Below are 23,860 nucleotides of genomic sequence, written 5' to 3' on the forward strand. Positions count from 1 at the left end.
GGTCCCACGTGCAGCTCCAAGGGTCATAATCTCGTCATTTGGTGGGTGCGAGAGAGTGAAGTTAACCCAATCGAGCTTCACTAAGTCCACTTGAATTTTGCCATGCCCAGCTAGCAGCTGCGCCCCATGCACTCGGGTCTCTAGCGTTGGCTTGAACGCTTGACCCTCTGTGGCAGGAATTGCAAATGCATGTGTCACCCTAACAACTAGGGTGCATGATGTGGGTTCCTGAGATACATTGATATGTATCCTTAGAATATGTTAGAACGTATTGTGGTGCTAAGACAACAAATGCATTTATTTGTTGGTTTTACTGTTATGTGGTCCACCGCGGTGGGCCCTTCTGGTTGTTCTCCCGCTGCCTCAGTTGATGTGCAGCTGCTACGCCTCTGCGTGGGGCTCGCTTTCCCTTAAGCATGTCTCCACCCGAGCCTTCACTTGCAACAACTTCTCATCGAACTATTCTCTGAGCTCTTCTCTAAGCTCCGCCCGAAGTTGTTCCTTAAGGCGTGCATATTTCTGTGCCTTTGAAAGCTTGTGCTTCTTGTACTGCCACGCGTATTGGGGAAACCCAAGCTTCCATGGAACACTGGATCCAATTCCCCTTGTCCGTCCACGGTGTTCTTCGGTTCCCAACGCTTTCGTGAGGACGTCATCCTCGCGACTTTGTGAGGAGACCTCTTGGGAGGACTGTTTCTCAATAGTCAGTTCGACCTGTGGTACAGTTAGGATGAATTAGATGAAGAATACGATATAACCTAATGAAACTTATTCTATGTGTTGAACTTACGATTTTCTGGTACACCGCTTGATCTTAGGGATTTAGGAACGAAAGTGTTCCATCACTATTCTTCTTCACCCTTGCCCTTGCCCAGTTCCTTGCCCGCTGCAACGGGATATCACCAAGCACTTGCGGGGTGTTAGATTCCGCAGTAGCTTCATCCTCCTTATCCCATTCCGCCTGTTTCCCCGTGTAGTCTCCAGTGCGAAGCCGGTGCGGGTGAAGGTTCTTTGCCTGCAGCTCCCTATAGGCCTCACTTCTTGCTCAAGACTCAGGGGTTGATTTGGCAGCATGGAACTCTTCCCACACGACCCGGGTGATGAACGGGTATTTAACAAATGGTTCTGGCTGGGCAGGGTTGAGGACGTAGTCCGTGACCAGTGCGGTTTTGAAATTTTTCTACAAGTTCCCCATCTTGCAGATAGCCTGCCGCTTGAGTCTTGCCTAGGCCTCTGCAGGGTACTCGAAGCTTTCCTTGAACTGCTTCCAGGCCTCTTCTTTTTCTGCCCGTGGGACCAGACCGATGTGGTCCTCCAGAATGGTGAAGTTCCGCCTCTGTAGGTCTCCGCATATCGTTGGGAATTTTTTGACAGCTTTCGGAGGAGCCGTCGGAAATCCAAGCTCGTCCACCTCTGTTATGGTGTACACTTGCTTAGGAATCCTATTTTGGGTCCTAGGAGCCTAGCTCGAAGTTGTCCCACTAGTAGTCGCTGACATTGGTTCGCCTTGCTGCGACATTGCCTATGTAACTGTTGTACGGGAAGAAAGTTTTAAAAAAAGTACTAAGCACGTATATCTTCATAAACTAGGAACTACATGTGTATTCTACACAAATTCACATTGTATTCCCTGATGGTTTGATAGACCTCTATGTCGTACCTGCGTTCGCCTCATCGACAGAACACAAGCATGGACTCTCTACAAGGTTGGAGCAGAGGAGAACTCGGCCTCGACATCAGTGTCCCGCTCGAACTTGCTAGCGACATTGATAGCAAGTTCGAGCGGGATACTGATGTCGAGGTCGAGACCCCCTCTGCTCCGGGCTAGAGAAACGTCGATGCTACCCGTGTGTGCAAGGGGTGCGAAGGGGTCACTGGTCACCACCCTGCCCCTTTCTCATTTCTCCCCCAAAACGAAAATGCTAGGGTTTGTTGCTGCTGCATTGCTCATCGCCGGGCTCGACCTCGGCCAAATTCGGGAGGAAGGAGAAGACCCAGAGAGGATTTTACATCGGGAAGCTCACCGTCGCCCTTGCCTCGCCATCGCCGATGTCGCCCCCATCCATTCCTCGGTGTCCGCGCTGCCGCCACATAATCCCTTTCGCGACCGACACCTCCAGCGCTTCCCATCGGATCTGGCCGCCACGACGGTGACGGCGGCAACCAGCAGCAACCAGCAGCAACAACCATCGCCACCATGACGACGGTGGCGAGCAGCAGCAGCAACCATCGCCAGCATGATGACCACAGGGAGCGGCGTGCCGGCGCGGCTAGAGAGTGGTGGAGCAAGAGGAGTGGCGAGCGGTGGGAGCGATGGATGCGGTGATTATGATGACAGCGACCAGTCGGGCTCGGCAGAGCAGGCTGCCAGCGGCAGGGGCCGTGCTCGGCGGCGAGGAGTGAGAGGGTCACTCTTTTTTTTTCTACCGTTCTCATTCTCTATGCCGTAATTAGTCACTAATATAAGATATACTGTGTAATAGTACTACGTACTCCACTACATGAGCTCAAATAATGAATTGTTTTACCCAGAAAAAAAGATCCTCATACATACGGTTCATACAACCAACCAAACAAACTCTCCTCTAAACTGTATCTCTCGTGCAGACAACCAAACAACATCTCATACCAGCTAAGCTAGACTAATGCAAACAACCAAACGACTGCATGTGTATCCCATTAACTAGGATAAGCTCAACCTGGATAAGGGAGATGAGCCAGGCTAGACAGATACGAGCAACCAAACACACCCTTAAGTACTGCAAATGGTTAATCACCTTGACATTTCTCTTGCATAATGCCATAGCAACGGCTCGAGCCACCTTGTCAAGATTTCCTGCAAGAATAACTTGGTCTGTCCTTGAGGCTACACTATCGGAAACCACCGCAGCTGCTAGGCTGCTGCCCTGCCATCCACAATTCTAGTCCTCAAACTTTGGCTGCTGCTGATGAAGATAACGTTCTCCGTTTCCATTGAGATTGCGTGCCTGTTTCCATTGATTTATAAACTCATATTCTTGTCATTTTCGTGGCCTTCTCAGGCCAAATGTATATATGCATGATTATTCTTTTTTCTCACCTGGTTTAGGAGTCCAAGGCTGAAAACTTTAGCACCTCTTCTGTCAGCTTCATGTATTGCCTTTCCAATCAAGTCGTTGATAGCTTTATTCTCCCTTTTTAAGTGGTACTACACACACAAATTAGATGCACGTTCTTAGGATATACTACTCTTTGACCCTGCATTCTAATTAGCATAATCATCATTATTGTGAATGATCGGATATTAATTCTTACATGGAAACTGTATCTTGGTATGGCCCATGTCTGCATGTTGAGGTTTTTATCTAGGACACTTCTGTCGACAGCAAATGGAGAAGAACTGAACGCCCAGGTACACATGGCGATGAGCCATGATAGGGGTGACAAGATGGTTATCATGGACCAGTTACTTTGATTGTATCCTCTAGCAGCAAACATGGAGAATCCGGGCCTCAGATGATAAATGGATTGGAGGTCGGTGAGATGCGTGAGGTGAACCACATCCAGGGATTTCTCCTTACTGATCTTGAGCATGCTCTCGTATAGGGTGCTAGATGATTTATCCATGGTATTGTAGATATAATCGTAGAATGGCATGTAAAGGGAGTAATTTGTGCGGAACTGCGTGTGGTGAAGAGAATGAAACCTAGCAGCGGAAGACCAAAGTTCAAATTAAGTAGAAACGATTTTGTAATGTGCATGTAATGTAAGTATAAACAACAGTTTGGAATATCGATAGAGATCAAGAAGGAACATGAGGTACTTACGAAGGGGTGTACGTAAGGTACTTGAGGGGAGGGAAACATTTGAAGAGATAATTGGGAACCAACTCAAAATTGCAGTGGCCCAAGTTGTTCATGAAGTCTATGTAGAATATGTAAATTGCATATGCAAGGATGGAGATGGTTCCAGTCAACAAGCATGTGACCACTGGGATTGCAAAAAGTACATCATAGGCCACTAACTCTGCAAATGGATGGACGACAGCTGAATAGGAATAACGGAATGATCATATTAGTCATTGATAAGCTCAGGTTGAGTAACCAAACCCCAAAGAATTAAATTGAAGTGATAGGCTCGTGTCTAAGAGAGCATGAGAGTTTTTTTTTCTCGAATACGTATGAGAGTTGCATATCATTGCATTAAAGAAGAAGAAGAGAGGTGTCCAAGACGCAAATACAAAGAACCAAAAAGCAAAACACAAAAAGAGAGCAAAAGAAGAACAAAGCACCTCAACAAGGCCGTCCCAACAACCTAATTTAACAAGTCTTGTTAACTAGGATCAATAATCAACGAAAACCCTTGGCTCGTCTATGTTAGAGTGTGAGTTGTGAAGTAGTTTGCGTTTGGTTTGTGACATTTGTCAACAAAGCAATTACAGCAGCAAAAGTGCATGTCACCGGTTGCAGTGACCTAAGTAGCATCCCAAGAACCTGAGTTCAAATCTTCATAGAAGCGAATTTCGGATTGGGTTGTTTGAGGGGCTAAGTTCCTAATTTTAAACAGCCCCACTCCGGTGCTTTCTACTCGGAGTAGAAAAAAATCTGGGCCATTGATCGTATTTAATTGTAGGGCTGAGATCTAGTTCTACTCCCACCAGTATTAGTGGAAGTAGAAATGTGAAAGGGTGTTTTCGTTAAGGGAAAAAAAATCGCGTAGGGGTATTATCGTATTTTTTCAGTCTCTTACTCACCCTATCCCTATCCGATTCCTCTCGCATCGTCACCATTTCACCACTTCCTGTCGCCATTCCCCTCCATCCCCGCCTCCGTCGCCGTCCATCTCCCTCGCCACCTCCGTCGCCTGTCCTGGCGTCTGCTCCCCCTCCAGCGCCATCGCCTTCTCCGCTCTCTCGCCGCCCTCGCCCTTCCTCGCCGCCTTCTCCCCCGCCAGCGCCCCTCCATCGACGTCCGCCTCCCTGCCTCCCCCGCTATCGGCAGCTTCCCTCCGTCGAAGCCCTTCCTCGTCGCCCTCGCCGCCTTCTCCTCCGTCCGCGTCTCCGCGCCGGCTTGTGAGCCCCCACCATCACCGTCCTCCTCCCCCGCCCCCTTCTCCACCGCCCCTCCACCTGCCTCCACCGGCTCGTGATGAGCCCTCTTCACCGCGTCGCCTCCCCCGCCACCGCCGCCACGTTTTCCTCCCCATGGACCGCCGCCCCCTTCTCCACTCCACCGCTGTCGCCATCGACCTAGCCGCCGTCGCGGTTCTCCCCTCCCCATCATCCCCCGCCCCCTTCTCTGTGGACATCGACCTAGCCGCCATCGCGGTTCACCCCTCCTCATCAACCGCCGCCCCCTTCTCCACCGTGCCGGTATCGCTGGTGTCCACCTGCATCCGCCGCTCACGTCATTCTCCTCCGCGCCACCAGCAATCCCGCGTCGATCTCCTCCAAGTCTCCCTCTGGCAACCTCCTCCTTGGCTGGTGGTAAGTAAATGAGTCAAAATTTCTTACTGTTATGATTTTGCAGATAAAGGTTGTCTTTTCTTCAATCCATTGCATTGTATTTTGATTATTTGATTGAATGGTTGGGAGCAGGGTCAGTTTGCAAGATGGTGGCATGCGCGAAGGGGATCCGCATGCCGGCGAAGGGGTTATCGGTGTTCAGGTGCGACGTTGAAGTAGATGCACGTCGGTGACATCGACAACTTACTGCCTTGAGTCACCCCGAAGCGTAAGGTTTCATATACCGCTCCTTCTCAAATGGATTCAAATATGAACTATAAATATTATCTCAAAAAGGCATCAATGTTTGGGATCCGTCAAATACCCAAGTAGTATCTAAATGATTTAATAAGGGGAAGAGAGCATAGTAAGGTAATTGTGGTAAATGTTCGATAGATAATCCATTTATGTCGTGGTTGGTAGTAGTGGACGATCTTTAATCTTGCTCAGTTCGGAGTTGATCAAAATTCCGGCTAAGTCCTGTCGAAATGTTTTCACATCCTTCTGCATAATGTAAAGGGAGTGCATTTTAAATCGTTTTTCGAAATGGGAAGCACTGGTGCAAAATATGAATAGAGGTCGTTGTAGTTGCCTGTATTTGAATTCCTGGGAGATAAGATTCGCTCCAATGCTCCATGAATTTAAGGGTGTACAGGCTACACGAGACGCTACAAGAATTTAGTCGTTAGGCTAACACGTTTCCGTAATTGAATAATGTGAATATCATGTGGAAGAGTTTGAGTCACCCACCCGTCTCCTTGCTTTGGCAATTTTTGGACTTTGTTGTATTCCCATTCGGTAATAATGAAATCAGGCCAATCATGTTTTAACTATGGGTGTTGATTCTCTGTCCCGTGTAATCCCCTCTCGATAGCTAGCAGCTGGGAAGTTTTGTGCAACGTTGGAACGGTTAAAACATAGCAAAACCGAGTTGAATTATACAAGTGGAAGTGTATCGCTTACCACACGCCGTAGATCGGGTCGATCTTTACTGATTGGCTTTGCGAGCGAATATAGTATTTGCACCTCACATCGCTTAGCGTTAAGAACGGCTAGGTACCAGTGTGTATCTTTAATATTAATTAGGAGGAAAATCTACAGATGTTCAACAGTAAGATAGAGTCATAAATTGAATTAGCCATTACATAGATAGCTTAAATAAGTATTACCATGTCAAATGCTAGATAGTCGCGTGCCATATCTCTAATCCATCGTTTATCTCGAGGTTTGCTTGCTTCGACATGCGCTCCCTCTACATTTAGTAGACCTGTTTTAATGGCCATCTCTAGGAAGGCCTTGCCAACTCCCCTGATTCCTTTCTCATTATAGCGGAGGCATTGGATGTATGCATCCATGACCTGAATTTGAGGTTAGTTGAGTTACATAACAAATATAATTATAAAAGAATAGTAGGCTTGTTAAATAGGCGAACTTACATCATCATTCAAGAATTCTGGTTGTGTTAGTACATTCATTCTTATCCGTTTAACCTGCACTTCTTCAATATGCACCATCACTTTGTTATCCTCCGTGTTATTAATGTAGGTAATGAAAGGGTCTTTTTTTTAGTCAACTCTACGAAGGTAGGACAAATTAGTAATAGATCTATAGAAATGTTAAATGGTTAGGCATTACCTTCTGAATTTTTTAATGGTGTCTGGCCATTCGTTTTTTTCTTCTTTTGACCTCGTAAGGCGTTCTTTGGTGGGCCTTTGTCTATGATTTTTTGGTAAGATCTTCCTTCTCGATGTACACTAGAAAAGGGTAAGTCAAATCAGTAACACACAAACATAGAATATAAGTAAAAAATTATGGATGATGTAGAGAGTTCATACATTCAGATATTTCATTCGGTGTTTGGTTGTTTTGTTTCCTCTTCTTTTCACCCCGTAATTCATCTGTGTCTGGCATGTTAGCTTCTTTATCCGTTTGCGCTTGAAAAGGAGGAAAGTTAGTACCATTGACATGAGCATATGTAACTATTAAATAGCATAGTACCTATTGTTTTCTTTGTCTGTGCTTGGGTTCTGATTATGTCCTTCTTTTTACCCCTTGTTTCATAGATGAAGTCAGTCCGATTAGTCGGTTTGTATGTTCTTCCTGTAGGACCTATAAGCCTCTTCCTGTTTTGATTGCTCTGGTTACTGTTGTCCTGTTAGGTAACAAAGTGCACGTTAGTATTATGATAAGTTGTAGAAACGTTAGCGAGAGAATTAAAATTCAGTTTACCTTCGTTTCACAAGTCATGTTTACATTTTGGTTTATATAGGACTCTTCGTTATGATTTGATACATGCTACATGGGATCAATTTGTTCTTGTTCAACATCCTACAATAGCGTCAACCTTTTTTTAGCGGTGTTACGTTAGTAATAATGATTAACAGTCTAGCTTATCATCTTTACCTCAAACACATGCGTAGTATCTTTTCGTTCTAGGCATTTTGAATCATTTTCCATGCAATCTAGTATCAATGATCGCATACGTGGCCAAAAATCCTTTGTGGAATCGTTGAAATTATCTTGTAAAGTTTGGATGCTTTCTTGTAAAGTGATATTGGCTGATTGTTCAGTGGATGTTATAGAGTGTACTTGAATAGCACAAGTGAGAAAAGGATGTCAAACATATTTTGTTAAATAGAGTTCGTATTAAAACCCCATAATATATACCTCTTCAAAAGTGCATAGAAAATCTTCATTGGTACGTGCTTCGAGTATATCGCTCCAATATTTCCGTTTTTCCATTTTTTATAGATATATTCTTGCACGGTTTCAAAATGATAGTGGAGTATATCGTTCCGCTATTTTTCCATTTTTCCATTTTTTGTTTACAGATAAAAGGATGGACAGGTACCAATCTCATTTACATTCTTCATAATCTCCTTTCTCCCCGATCTCATCTTCCTCCGTGTGCATCTCTTACTCCGTCAACCTCATCTTCCTCCGTGATTACAATATGTCTGGTTCCTCAGTGTATCCCGAAGCAGATTCCGCCGTTCAGGTATATCCCGAAGCAGAGGTGAGTGCATGTTCATGTATACACTTGTGAGTTCTGAGACATATAATAGACTTATTAATCTTCGATTACTAGTTGCCAGCAATGGTCTATGAGTACTTCGGTTACTGCACATCTTATGCTGCCTAGATGTTATCCTTTTTCTTTTCCCTATGAATAGATCTACTCTCTTTGCATTGCGTGTACTGTATCTTAGATTCATTGGTTGGGTCCAACGCACTTTCCCTGGCCTTTATTTAGCTCAGATCCTGTTTACATTGTTTTCAAGCAATCAATCACCAAATTAAAACAGATCTGTAAACCCTGATTACATATGCGATCGACTTTTGGTCCTAGTCATCTGGCTGTCACTTAATTGTTTACGATTTGGGGATAATTTTCTTTTCTAATTCATTAGCGATGAGAGCGCCGTACATTGTTGAGAGACTATCATTACCATTTGTTGCACTGGCAATTCGCTCAAGTATATTGACATATTATGTTATTTCTTATTTAACCTAGTGCTTAATTTGTTATTGTATTTTTTGCTGTCTTCCGTTTTTTCTCTTAAGTATCAACTGACTCAAAAACTTGCATGAATAACCTAAACTTTGACCACAATTTTCTTAACCATTAGTCCACACAAAATGTTTGTTGTGAAACTAATTTGCCATTTGTCCACGTTTGACTTTTGTAACAAAATTTTGGAGTATTTTAAGTTTTTATTTTATTTTTTCTTTTAGGAATAAGCTAGATTATAGTATGTTGTTTCGTATTAGTAAAACTTATTATTAAGTCGCAGAATTCAACAGCCACCGAAACAACATCATCACTACGACATATAATCCGTCAAAATCGGTCGATGTCATGTGTTACTAGTCAAGTTTGTTAATTGGCACAATGGTTTATATGATGATCAACTAAGCCGTTGATTTTTTTCCTTCTTAAATGCAGTTTGATGATTTAACATGTGGCGATGAAAATATGTTAGCCATGTTTAATGTTCTAAAGAACAAAAAATCTGCAAGGCTCGAAAACCTTGTGTTGGCTAGAAATTCATTTTCCATAACTGTATACAACATAAATACTTTGTCAAATCTTGTTTATGTTGGAAGGGTACAAATAACTGTGGATGGTGATGGCCGTCATATTGTATGTAAGTGTGTCATTTACTTGTTTTCTATTTCTGTTGCTACAAATCTGTGTACTCTATACCTTAACTTGATGCTATTATATTTGTTGGTATAGACCCAAGGAATGCACCAACGGCAGAAGACATAGCTAGTGGAAAGGTAAAAAACATCCATTTTATAATGAGGACGGATTTTAGGGACTGGCAGGTATGTAGTCATTTTTATATAATATTGTTAATGGTCTCCTCTTCGATTTGGTTGTCCATATTTTAATTCAATATGTTTTAATCTTGTTTCACATTTGTGGGTAGATGATGAAAGACTGGTTGTGGATGGCGAAGAGCTAATGCACAGCCCTCAGCTCACCACACACGGCACCAATGCCAGCAATACGTCATAGGATGAGGAGGCGGTGGCCACCACCACGTGTGAGAAAATGGAGATGCGGGAGGCTCACCACAAGTTGAACCGTAGTCTCTTCCAAGACGATGACAAATAATTACATTCACTTTTTTTTTACGAGAAACAGCATGAGAGGCTCCTACTGTGATATATTAAGAAATATAAGGAGTTTATATACATCAAGGGAAAATAAAAAATAAAAAATAAAAAAAAATAATTACAAAGGAACTAATAACAAGAGTCTAGCCATGATTGAAATGGGGGTCTGTCTTCTTCCTTCACTCTTTGCATAAGAAGAATGGAATTTTCCTTAAAGGCAAATTTCCAACGATTGAGAGATATTGCAATATTGTCAAAAATGTGAGCATTTCGTGATGACCATATCTGCCAGCACACCGTGCCTATTACCTCAACAAAGAATGGCCGGTTCAATGCATGATAGGCTGACTGAATCATTTGCAGAAATTCCAAATCCTCATCCCAGTTGATACCTAGGAGATTCCAGCATGACTTGGCAAAAGGACAAGAGAAAAACAAGTGTACCATATCTTCCAAAACCCCTGAAGTGCACATCCTACATGAGGGGCCATCTTGGACATGCAGTTGCCTCCTTTGCAGCATATCTCGAGTGTTTAATCGATCCATAAAAAGGAGCCAGAGAAATGCTTTAACTTTCATTGTACACTTACTTTTCCATATCGAGGTGATTGCTGGATGAGGGGAGAGGTGGGCAAAAAACAAATCATAGACCTTCGTTGTCTTGAAAGTTGCCCCTCAGGAGTAAGACCAAATGTCTAGATGATCAGTGAGATTGATATTTTCCAAAAGGCGTGAAAGTTCAGTGAATTGCTGTAACGCTTGAGAGGATAGTGGCAAATTGAAATTTTGTCACATCATTCTGAACATAATTTTGTACTGTGATATCCTCATTGATAGCAAAGGAGAATAATGTTGGGAAAGCATTTTGATGTAGGTCTTCTGTCCATGGGTCTTTCCAAAAGAGAACCGAATCTCCTGTGTTTATCTGAATTTTACTAACCCCTCTGAAGATTGGTATTAAACGAAAGATATCCTTCCACCAAAATGATCCTCTTTCCTGCAGGGCATGCGGTGGCACCGAGTTGTTACTATAGTATGTATTCCAAATGAGCTTCACCCAGGGCAGATCCCTCTTATTGTAGAATTTATCCAGATGTTTCATTAGTAATGCACAGTTTTGGAACTCCAGATTTATGATACCCATTCCCCCTCTTTTTTTTGGTTTACAAACTTTGTCCCAGGCTGCTAGGGACAGAGATCTAGCATCAACTTCACTGGACTTCCTCCAAAGACAATGCCTTCTTGCTCTGTCAATGTGCTCAATTACTTTTTTTTGGGATTTTGAGAGTGCACATGTAGTAAGTTGGAAGGGAGGAAAGTACAGAGTTTACCAAAGTTAGCCTCTGCCCTTGGTTCAGAAACATTGTTATCGCTGGGAGCCTCCTTTCCACTCTGTCTATAAGGGGCGCAAAGTCTGCAATTTTAGGCTTAGTTGTTCCAACAGGCAGTCCCAGATAAGTGAAGGGTAAGTTTCCAATTTGGCATCCAAAAGTTTCAGCCAGGATCTTTGAATTTTCTTCAGATACGTTGATCGGAATCATACATGATTTGTGATAATTTATTTTTAGTCCAGTTGATGAAGCAAAAGACTGAAGGATGCCCTTTAAGCAGAAAATCTCCTTTTGACTGGCTTTCATGATAATAAGAGTGTCATCTGCATATTGAATTATTGGGAACTTAGTATCAGGTTGGGGAATAGGCACGGAGAGGATGCCTATTTCGGGAGCTTTGTTTATCATTGATTGCAACAGGTCAGCAACCAAAACAAAGAGAAGGGGAGAGATTGGGTCTCCTTGTTTGACACCTCGAAGGCATTTGAAAGTCTTTCCTGGCACTCCATTGAGAAGGACAGAAGTTGTGGAAGTGGTTAGGATATCTTTAACCCAATTGATCCAAGTGTTAGTGAAACCCTTGGCTTTCAGTACTGTAAGAATGGCTGAGTGTTCTACAGAGTCAAAAGCTTTCTCAAAATCAATCTTAAGGATAAGAGTTTCTCTTTCGCTTTGATAACATTGATGGATATATTCAAAGGCCCATGCCAGACAGCCTTGGATTGTTCTTTGCTTGATAAAGCCATATTGGTTTTCATGGATGAGATCGAGGATGACTGCTTGTAGCCTTTCTGCCATAATTTTGGTTAGAAATTTCGTGCTAGAGCTCTGGAGTGAGATTGGTCTGTAATCATCTACAGATTCAGGTGATGGTTTCTTTGGAACAAGGCAGATGAATGAGCTATTCAGGTTCTGGATAGAAATTTTCTGTCCAAAGAAATCATGGGCAAGTTTACAGTAATCTTCAGAGATGATAGACCAGCATTTTTTCATGAATAAGCCATTGAACCCATCTAGCCCAGGAGCTTTGTCTGTTGGCATTGTTCTTATCACTTTGTCAATTTCTTCTTTTGAAGGCATTGTTGACAGGTCTGATAAGTGATTAGAAGGATGATAGAGGGTTTGCAGATTGATTATCATTTGATAACCATTTGAGGTTCCCATTCTGGCTTGAAAGCAGCTTAGGAATGCCAGGGCCTTCTCCTGGTGAGAGGTGACAATGTTACCATCATTTAGTGTTAAATGAGAAATCTTGTTCTGTCTGAACCTTTGCGTTGCCGCAGCATGGAAAAATTTGGTGTTGACATCTCCAAATTTAACCCACAGAATTGTGCACCTTTTCTTCCAAAAGATATTTCTGAAGTGCAGAAGTTTGAGCACATGTTTTTTAGCAATAGTCCTGAAATTCCATTCTTGGATGAACAGTGGCCTGACCTCTTCAATTTTATCCAACATATCAATTGCTTCATTGGAGTTTTGGATTAATTGATTTAAATTTGACAACCTTTTACTCCAACGTTTGAGGCCTCTTCGGACATTTTTCAATTTCCCATTAATAACTATCCCTTGATTAGTTGCTCTGACTGGGATATCCCAAAAAATCTTGACAACCTCCATGAAACCAGTCATATCAACCCAATAGTTTTCGAATCTGAAGATGATTGACTTTCGTATAGAGGTTTCAATTGAAATAACACATGGTGCATGGTCAGAGACACATTTGTTCAGAGCAGTGACCATTGTGTTGGGATAATGAGTTGTCCAGGCGGGCGAAGTGAAGAACCAGTCAAGCTGTTGAAGGAGAGGCTGACTTTGCATATTACTCCATGTGTAGGTTCTGCCCTTGAGAGGTAATTCTTGCAGTCCAATGTTACTGATGGCCTCATTAAAAATCATGATATCATTCATATCGCCACCAGGCAAGTTTCTATTTTGCGTTGATCGAATGAAGTTGAAATCTCCCATGAGCAGCCAGTTTTCATCAGGTTGGATAACTATGCCATTTAGCCAGTCAACAAAATTATCTCGTAAATCTCCTGAACACGGCCCGTAAATATTTGTGAGGAACCAAATTTCATTGCTTGATGCTGTGGCAGTGAAATGCATAGTGATTGCATATGGGAGGCTGCTAATTAAAGTGCCAGTAAATAGGTGACTGTTCCAAATTATAATGAGCCCTCCCGAAGCTCCTAGAGAAGGATGGTAGCAAAATTTATCAAACCTTTTAGGGGCAAACTTCCTTATATACGAGTGATCAAAATGCTCCCTTTTTTTCTTGTAAACAGATAATTGCACAACCACTTTCTTCAATCTTTTGATGAATAGCCAGCCATTTCTGATCTGAGTTTATCCCCCGAACATTCCAACATAGGATATTGCAATTTCTATTTCGTGAGGTTGCATTCATTTGGGCAAACAAATTTATTTAGGAAGCAGGGAAGTAACACATGTACTTCATAAGAAACTAACCATAAAGATATGATGTTTTTCATGGAGCTGCCAGTCATCACTCAGAACCATAAAGAGAATCTACCCTGTGACAAAGAAATAGTCTTGGCCCAATAAAACACAAAAGACCCATAAAGTTGAGGATAACAACCCTGATAAGGACCAGGGCAAGAAGGCTAAGCATAGCCAAAACAGAATTTAAACTAATCATTCTTGCGCTGGAGGAGCTTGTCTTCAGCCACTTCCTCAGGAAGCATGCCACATTTCTCCACGCCTATTTTTTGCAGCTGGGCCACTGGGATGGCTGGTGGAAGATGGTTGGACCTGTCCTCCTTGCTGGGCTTGAAAGCTGGCACCATCGGCTTCACCTTGGACTTCTTTTTAGGGACATCACAAGTTAGATCAAGTTTCTCCCCCTTGTTTGCAAACCTTGGGCTTCTTCTCAGTCCCTCAACAGAGAGCTGGGCCTGTTTCTTCTGCTTCCTCACTCTCACAGGCAGGGAAATTATTTCTGTCGAGGCAGAGCTGTAGGGAAGAGCTCTTGCGACATTTTTTTCCTGCAATAGAGATTCTTTGACGCTTAGCAGGACTTTGAATGCACCAAGGGAGCACATAGGGGATGACAACCCAGTTGATCTTGACGGTGTTCCATGGAATCGTTTGGGTGATGCATTGGAACATAGGGGGGGGGGGGGGGGTTCACAGCCAACAGAAGGGGTCTGAATACTCCAAATGCAACTGCATAACAGAACTTTTCAGGGAACCTGAAAAAAGGCAGTTCAGGGATTGGCAAGCTGTATGGGACTATCTGACCAGATGGCTGCTTGATGATCTGAACAGAGGATGAAGATTCAATCATTGAGTAATCATTGAAAGAGAGGGACAGCTGTGGTTCAACTTCATCCAGTTGATTCTGATTATCCTGATCCATGTCATCAATTCCACCATTTTCACCATCACCTTCAGGGTTGGCTTGTTGGAGTTGTAGGTCCAGTTGTAACTGTTGTATCTGGTCTTGTTGGTCTTGGATAACTTCCCAAATGGCTGGGGCATCTTCATCTCCAGGCAGCATATCAACAAAATTGCCTGTAAGCACATACGGGTAGAAAGTCCAGGATTCCCCTACACCTCCAAGCTCTGCAGTGTGCCCCATCACAATTTTTTCAGGCACTTCATGAGGGACAGTATATCTAACTTTGACAAGAACCCTACCCAAGATCCTGTCCGTGGAATGCCAGCGCATAAGCTTTCCAAACTTATTCACAATTTGCTCAATAATGGAATAGGTTCTTAGCCTCAAAGGAATACCCAAAATCATGACCCATCCTTCTCTATTGTATGGTCTGTTTCTTCTGTTAGCAAGTTGATCATGTGGGATAAAATTGGCTTGCGCGAGGTTTTGTTGCATGATCGGACCCTCATCAACCATAGCATCTCTGTGAAAGACAGACTGAAATTGAACTATACAAAGGGCAGGGGGTAGCGTTGCGCCCTAATGACCGAATGTGACAGAAATGAGTGACAAAGTGAATGATCTCATTGATAGTCTGGTTCACTAAGTGCTCAGGAGGTTGGGGCTCAATCAGAACAACAGCAAACTCTTCTCCAAGGTTCTGAGGGATGGACTGAACAGTGAAATCTGACCTTGGTATTCTGGCAATCCATGGGGCTTCCACATTGGCGCCAGGAGGAAGAAAGAGCTCCGGCCGAAGCTCAGCATCAGTATGGTTCGCCATGTTCTCCGCCCAGGCAATGGGAGAGACCAACAATGGGGTGGTGGGTTTTGGGGGAGAAGGAGGATTACTGGGAGGAAGCATGATGGAAGGGCGAAAAGACGGGGGAGACGAGGGGTCCTTTCCGAGCAAAGCAAGATTAGTTTCCTTGTCAGAGCCCTCTCCCAGATGCAAATCACGAAGCTTCTCTCGCCAATGGGCTTTCCGCTTTACTTTTTTGGCCCAACAAAACCGACTAAGGTGCCCATAGTTGTAACAGGCCCAACATCTTATTTGATTTTTACAAGCCGAGACTAAATGATCAGGAGAGAGACAGCGGGAGCAGATACCCGGATTTGTTCCCTGCAATCACTGCAATCCTGCATAAGCCGTCTCCGAAGAAATCTAAGATGTGAGCTTCGTATTGGGAGGATATTTTTTCAAAAAGTTACGAGATGTTCATTTGTCAATGAGATGTTTTATTTTTAATATTCTAAGTTAGTTTGCTCGGATGTTCATTTGGAATAAGCTAGTTGATAAATATTTATTAAATGATACTCTATTTGGATATTTATTAAATGGAACTCTATTTGGTTATTCACGTGTGAGATGCCTTTGGTTCAGTGCACAAATATTGCACCTTTGGTTCAGTGCGATTCTTCTTTCAGTCCAGCAGGGTTGCATTCATTCCCGAACCTGAAATATGAAGATTTCCGTTCAAAAATTGGCTCCAACAGAGTCCCTAGCTAAGTATGTGGTGATGTATTTCCTATAGGGTATACAATATATATAATTTTTATCCAGAAAATATATAAACGTGTTCAAGTAAAACAACTGGAATAGGATCCTAATTTCATCATCCAGGACCAAATTTCAGAAACCAAGCAGCAAGCAGTCAAGTTAGGACACAGGAGGTAGTTAAATTGTGTAATTTTCTGAAAATGGATTAAATCGATCTCATTTCTGTATTTCTGTAATGTTTCTGAAAAAGACATCTTTTATAGTTCTAAAGCATTTCAGCTTATTTGCCTCTGTACACATCTAAAATAAATTAAGTGCCTCAGTTTCAGAGTGTAATGCATATGCAGAGATGGCCATATTCAGGAAGACAGGTTTGATCTGCTATAAAAGAGTATCCATCTCACATATTCATAATCAAGCTATAAAAGATTATCCATCTCACAGATTCATAATCCTCAAAAAGGGTTACTTATGCACTGATTCAGGGTTTTATGCTCTTCCATACAGTGTGACAGTGTGTGTACGTATAATTTGGAAAAACAAAGTGCAGGTTTCAGGATGAATGCCCAAATACTGAAGACCAAACATGTGGTTTTGCAGGATTCAGTTTCCCTTAAGTGAAATGTGTCTCACTAATTAACCAGGTGCTTAACATTCATACGTGCCTCCTGAATACCAGATCAAACTCAAGATAGTACCCTCTGTTATTTGCATATAAAGATGGACCGAGGAGGAAGAGAAGGATATGCTTTCTCCTGCATGGAGGGAGAAGGACGTAAATGTCATGCATAGTTTCATGTGTAAATGAAGCCACAATAAATGGAGCCGAAAATCACCTTTCAGCCTTTGGCACTGTTCAAGACAAATCCCACATGTGGGCATCATGGATATCAAAAAATGCCTGCATGAACAAACAATTTTATCAGTAAGGTTATTTCGATTTTTTGTCATTAACGTGACAAACTGAGACCCTGTTTAGATGGGACTAAAACTTTTAAGTCCCTATCACATCGGATATTTGGACACTAATTATAAATATTAAACGTAGACTATTAATAAAACCCATCCATAATCTTGGACTAATTCATGAGACGAATCTATTGAGCCTAATTAATCCATGATTAGCCTATGTGATGCTACAGTAAACATTATCTAATTATGGATTAATTAGGCTTAAAAAAATTGTCTCGTGAATTAGCTTTCATTTATGTAATTAGTTTTGTAAGTAGTCTATATTTAATACTCTAAATTAGTATCTAAATATAGGGATTAAAGTTAAGTCCCTGGATCCAAACACCACCTGAAGAGACGCTGCAATATGTACATGTACTATGAATGTTACACACGGTATGAAAGACACAAATACATCCACCATGAAAAAATAGCGTAATAACTCTGAACAAAACTCAGCACCAAAATAAACTTCCATTTTATCTAGTGGGAGTACTCTCTCGACTTCCAGGGATTTCTATGAGAAGACAAAATTGCAACCTCTGAACCAGGAACAATAACATATGATTCAACACAAATTGTATAAGAAAGTTTAGTAGACAACTTTCCTAATCCAAACGCATGCACCAGGGAAAATACTTAATATGCACATCTTGAGAAAAGATTAAATTAATCCAATAAAAAACAATGCCATTAATACAAAAGATACAAAGTTTGTGAGGCACAATAACCTTATTGGTTTTTTGTGTGCAATGTCTCACGGAATGGCCTTCGTCTCTTTGATGGAGCTCCTTTTGCCCTAATCTCATCAGGATCATAGACCCTCTTCTCTAATGGCTAGTTACTAGATGAAAAGTGAGTTGGCATAGGAGCAAAATCTCCAGCCACGATGTTCTCATGGGATGACGATCCTTTATCCAAAATCCCATTTAAGAAATCCATCGCCTTTTCTGTCTGCTCAGGGTTCCTAGCATCACTACCCAGATTTCGGAGGCTACGAAAACGAACCATGTGTTCAGACCACACATTAGGATCGGTATTCCTGTCTGACCTAAATGCCGCCTTTGCTCCCATTGTCCACCTATCCACGACACAACAACGAGGGATGGTGTCAAAACCAAGGAACTTGAGTACAACAAATATGTGTGAGCAAGGGATGTCTTCGCACTCCATCTTCCGGCAGTGACATTCCACACCTTCCAACGCCTGGCCTTTAAAAGTAACCCTCACTTCATCCCACACCTCATTATCGTCCTTCAAACCAACAACATACATTGACGAACCATCTTGATTAGTCCCACTTATGACTTCGAGTCCAGCAATTAGCCATATCTGTGCACGGACTTTCTTGAACACGATTGTTGTGAATATATGGGCAGTGTCTTTCTCCAATGGGTCGGCGTCTATTCTACGAAAAGGGATCGAATAGGTACACTTAGCGTCCAACTGAGCCTCCTTCTTATGCAGACGTTGTATGCACAACTTAACATGTTTGACTAAGCACATTAGTGACATATTTCTCTTCAGAAGGGTGTGAAGCTTTGAGTTCAGTGACTCACTATGTTGGTTGCTGCGCATACCCAACAAGTATTTCACATCTGTATAGGTAGCAGCCCACTTCTCCCTAAGTCAGTATATCAGAGCGATCCATTGTCCATTTCTCGTGCCTCCATTCTCCTTAAAATCAGCCCAACGTCTCTCGAACTCCTCCTCATCCATACTCTCATAAATTAATTTTCTTAGCTCATTGAGTTTTGGCTTACGAAGGTGACGACTAATATTCTCCTCTATATGCCAAGTACACAATCTATGGTAAGCACCCGGCATTACCTTACTGATAGCCTTCGCCATTGCTAGGTCACCATCGGTAATTAATGATTTTGGATGCACTTGACGTATTGCCTCCAAAAAAGTCTCAAGGAGCTAACAGTAAGAGTTGACAGACTCATTGGATAGAATTCCGCACCCAAAAATTGTTGTACTTATATGGTGGTTAACTCCTATGAAAGGAATGGAAGGAAGATTGTACTTGTTCACCTAGTAAGTGCTATCGAAAATAACAACACCACCAAAAGCAGCATAGTCTAAACGAGATTCAACATCTGCCCAAAACACATTCCTAAGACGCCCTTCCTCATCCGTAGTGTATTTGAAGAAAAATTCTGGATCTTCTTCTTGCTTCCTTGTTAGATATTTCAACACATTTTCAGCATCACGACCCTTGATATTCTTCATCTCGTACCGAGTAAAGAAATTATAAAGGTCCTTCATCACAAAACCAACCTCTTCCGACTCATCGTGGTTATTCTCCATAACCTCCATGATTTGAAAGGGCCTAAGGCCACTCATGTGAAGCTCGACCGCTTGGGCTTTCTTAGAATCACTCATCACACGATGAACTCCTAAAAAAGCATCATGGTCAGGATTTGCAAGTTCGAGCATATGTTGGTTATCAAACTCCTTAACAAACCACACCCCCTTCTCCTCGTTCCGCTCAATCTCAAGCTTAGCTAAGCAACCACAGCGGGTCAGTGCCCATGGCTCCTTTTCCACTCTGTCCTCTCAAAGTGCTTCAACTCCCTGTACCCTTTACATGAGCATACGAATTGCCTCCATATAATTTCACCGTCCTTCCGCTTCAAATTGTTTTTCCTCACACTGAAACCCTTACCCTTTGCATAGTCTAAATAGAATTTGTAACTTTCCTCCTCGCTTTAAAAAACCACAGTACCCATCATTTTATACTCTTCCTGATCCTCTAGGCTCACATTAGCTCGAAGTTATTATGTCAGACCTCACCTACGGAAAAGTACAAAAAAACAAACAGAACAAGCACCCAAATATAACCTTACGTCCTTTATACCTCATAAGAATAATAAAAAAAGAACAACCGTCGCCTGCATAAATACATTGCCAATCCAAAGAAAACACGGGAAATTCACATTAGGCAATTCAGTTACTGTAGGACTGCATATAATATCTGAGGTTCATAACAGGGCAGAGTAAGGATGCTGATTCTATAAATAATCTAAATGATTACAAACTTACTTGCATCCAGCGCTTGGCACTCAACATCTAAGTCTCCAAGGTAAAATGGGTCCACCTAGTACTGTAATACAATCCTTTTAAGTCTGCACTTTTGGGGAAAAACATTTGTTTGGGAAAAGACAAATCATGATTGTTTAATTTATTTTTCAGTATTGTTTTGTGGGAGTGGGTGGGTAGTTCACAATTTCATCTCTCCAGTTCAATCAGTGCACCTTCACATTCAGAATTCACATGGGTTTGAGAAAGTTCTACAAATATGTCTTAATAAATTCACAGATAAAAGAAAACATCTTTTACAAAAACTGCAAGAAATAATTTCATCGCAAGTGTACTTCTGAAATACATGAATTTCTCAAGTGATTTAAAGTGCATTGTGTTGCCAAAAAAATATATTAGCTAAAACAAAATTAAACCAAGACATGACACATTAATTGTCACCTTGTTTTCTTGTACAGAACAAAAACCAAATTCCACTTTGGTTGGGACCTAACTACACAAACTGTTGGTACATAGAAAGCTTGCCCAAAATTAAAGATTGACCAGTGGAAGTAATAGATGAAGAAGAGTACCTCACTAAACACAGGATGACAGGAACGTGTGACTTCTTCCCAGCATCGTCAAGCAGCACCTGTAGTGATCAACCCCTGCAAGGCATGGAGCAAAATTGAATCACACCTGTAGTGATCAACACATGCACTAATAAATTAATACAATGCACTACTACTAGTACTGATGAACTAGCTGGAAATGCTGGATGCATTAACCAGTTGACAAGGCAAGCATTTGGGAGAAAAGATCAAAGATCAATTGCACAAGATATGATTTAACTTGCCACCTTTGCTGAGGTTTAATGCTAGACTTATATCAGTAACACATCAATTGCTGCAAACTGTTTTGAGTGGAATTTGAAGTGACAGGTGTATTTCATTTGCAGCTCGAGACCAAAATTATTGTTCAGTTTTCTTTCAAAAAAATATTGTTGTTCAGTTTCATCGTTTATGCTTACAACTCAACATACAAAATCGATTAAATATATCTCCTATTCAATTTAACATCGGCTTGTGTAGATTCTCTAGTATAGTTACAAGCTAGTATACAAAGCCATTTACAAGCAAGTTGATGCATTTATAGAGGAAAAATTCAGACAAGTTCACCACTGAGTAGAGGAAGGGGAACAGAAAGTCAGGATGGGGGTGGGATGGGAGGAGTGGATACCTGATAATTTCACCGCGCCCAGCTGCTGGCAGCGCCGCCGCCTGCGTCGGACAGATGTGACGCGCCGCGCCACCGGCCGCGACGCCGCCTGCCGGGAGGAATAGCCGCCGGGCGCACAACCGCCTGCCGGTGCCTGCCTCCGACCAAATGTGAACTGAAGGGGGAGGGTGGAGAGGGCAGGGCCGACGGACGGCGACGGAGGGGGCGAGAGAGATGTACGGCGATGGAGGGAGCGGAGACGGCGGCGAGGGCGGGCAGGGCGGGGGAGGCGGACGGCGACGGAGGCGAGTGGAGAAGGCGACGCGGGCGGAGGAGACGGCCGGCAACTGAGGAGGCGGACAAGGCGGCGACGGCGAGCGATAAGGACGGTGACGAAGGCAAGGCGGCGAGGCCGGGGGAGGAATAGCGCGACGGAGTCCACACCTGCAATGCGAACCGATGCGAACATCCCATGCCAAAATTACCCATAAAGGATATTAGGAGATTACTTAACTACCCTTTAAAATAAACTATCCAGATTAATTCTACTCGGAGTAGAATACTTCAAGTATATTGCACTGGAGCATCGCTGAATTTTAAAAGGCTGCATATATCCGATTAGATGTAGAATCCGGGTAAAAAAACCCTTCTCTAAAAAAAATACAGCTGATTTATTAACCTTGCAATTTTCATTTGGAGAGCTATAAATCGAAACCTTAAAAGAGTTGAACAACCTCCTAGTAGCCAAGTAATTCATGCAAGAAAGCAAAGAGATGTATCTTACAACTGATTGGCTCAGTGACGATGGAAGCATGGTGGTGTGAGAGGTAGCGAGAGTACAGGGCATGATGGTGCAGTGCACGATGGAACCAGTAGGATAGAAACTCAACCGGGCCAGCGTGCATCAGGACCATTACAAGGGCGCCGTCTCTTCTCCTTAGTGGCATTCCTTGCCCGAGTGGCATCAACAGGAGGTCTAGGTATTCCAAGTGGCTGTTAAGATGAAGGTATCATCCCTGCAAAACAAAATTAATTTTCTTGGTTTAGATTTTTACTGACCATTTGTCTGAACTCAAAAGAATTAAAGCATACACGAACTTGGCATGTCCATATAAAAAATCATATATAGAGATAGAACTAGAGGAGATTTTGCAGGTGAGATACATATATACCAGTTGTTCTCACGATCCACTTTGCTCGAATTCAATACCACGTTCTACAATCCGGCGCCGATTGCCACGGGCATCCATGAGCCGGGAGATGGTTAGCCAGACCTGGCTATGGCAACATGAAAGGAAGCACACTGAGGTAGGCCACATCTTTCTCTCCCAACTTCTTGGCAGTGGCCATTTTGTGGCATCCGTGAAGCACCCATGGAGCTAGGGGCGGAGCTAGAGCGAAACAGCATGTGGTGCCCCTTGCTTAATTTACTCTATTTTAGATTGAGTTTAAGCTAATACGGCTGTCTAAGTTTGTATTGAGGGGTGCATACATGGTGAAAATAGATGAGGTAGAGCTAAAAAATTTTCTTGACCGGATTCCTGGGCACCCTGCATTAGCACATGCATAGACAGCATCCACGCATGTTATTTCGTTTATGCTCATCTTAGCATAGAATCATTTTTTCTCTCTCTACGTAAATTCATGTACTGGTTGCTAATGAATTTGAAAAATCACTAGCAGATCATTTGAAATGGAAAATTATGTGCAGACCATATGTACTCCCGAGAACATTGTTACCTTTAGGTTTCCAAGCTTTTGCCATGGCGATTCAGTACAAAAGGCCAGGATTTGTAGCCATTTTTCTCTATGTTGACACGTAAAATTGATTCACGCAACAACAATGATAACCGTCGTGCTTTCGTAACGACGAACGACTAGTTTTCAAGCAAACTAGCAAAGATCTTCACTTTCGTGGAAGAACCCGACTGATTTTCAGCGCAAACCAGTAAAGATCAACCGCACCCTAGATAACCAGGATTTGGCCAAAGAAACAAGAGCAAAAGTACGATGAAAACGGTAGAAGAAAATAATATAGGATGATAATTGTTTTCGAGCCCTACCAAGTGCAAAATCCATAGTATATAGTAAAGGAATACGCTGTACTGCATATATAGAAAACTCTAGGTAAATCCGTGATTAATTCTATCTAATCAAAACCGTCCTTTTTTAATGATAGCTTCCATGTAGACGTATACACGCCTCAGCCGAAAGTCGCCTCCATCCTGCAACGCTGCTCTAGCCCAAGTTTCAGAATTTGTCTCCCCTTGCTCTGGCAACAATGTGATCCTGTGTGGCTAGACTTCAACAGGCATATCATCAAACAT

The 23,860-nt window shown here is 42.5% G+C and overlaps 1 protein-coding gene and 1 pseudogene across 1 annotated transcript; one reads left to right on the top strand and one right to left on the bottom strand.

Annotated features, from left to right (window-relative positions):
• Window positions 1-459: 459 nt before the first annotated feature.
• On the bottom strand, window positions 460-23,334 carry LOC127762554 (very-long-chain aldehyde decarbonylase GL1-5-like; annotated as a pseudogene).
• LOC127764318 (non-structural maintenance of chromosomes element 4 homolog B-like) lies at window positions 8,436-10,007 on the top strand. Its single transcript, XM_052289179.1, has 4 exons — window positions 8,436-8,498; window positions 9,429-9,630; window positions 9,723-9,821; window positions 9,919-10,007. The coding sequence occupies exons 1-4, from the start codon at window positions 8,436-8,438 to the stop codon at window positions 10,005-10,007; spliced, it is 453 nt and encodes a 150-aa protein (XP_052145139.1).
• Window positions 23,335-23,860: the final 526 nt, after the last annotated feature.

The sequence above is a fragment of the Oryza glaberrima genome, chromosome 2 (genome assembly GCF_000147395.1).
Source record: "Oryza glaberrima chromosome 2, OglaRS2, whole genome shotgun sequence".
In the NCBI taxonomy this organism is placed as follows: Eukaryota; Viridiplantae; Streptophyta; class Magnoliopsida; order Poales; family Poaceae; genus Oryza; species Oryza glaberrima.

Coding starts and splice junctions, on each gene's coding strand:
- LOC127764318 (XM_052289179.1), top strand. CDS start 8,436: ATGTCTGGTTCCTCAGTGTATCCCGAAGCAGATTCCGCCGTTCAGGTA. Junction 8,499..9,428: donor AGGTATATCCCGAAGCAGAG/GTGAGTGCATGT, acceptor TCTTAAATGCAG/TTTGATGATTTAACATGTGG. Junction 9,631..9,722: donor TGATGGCCGTCATATTGTAT/GTAAGTGTGTCA, acceptor TTGTTGGTATAG/ACCCAAGGAATGCACCAACG.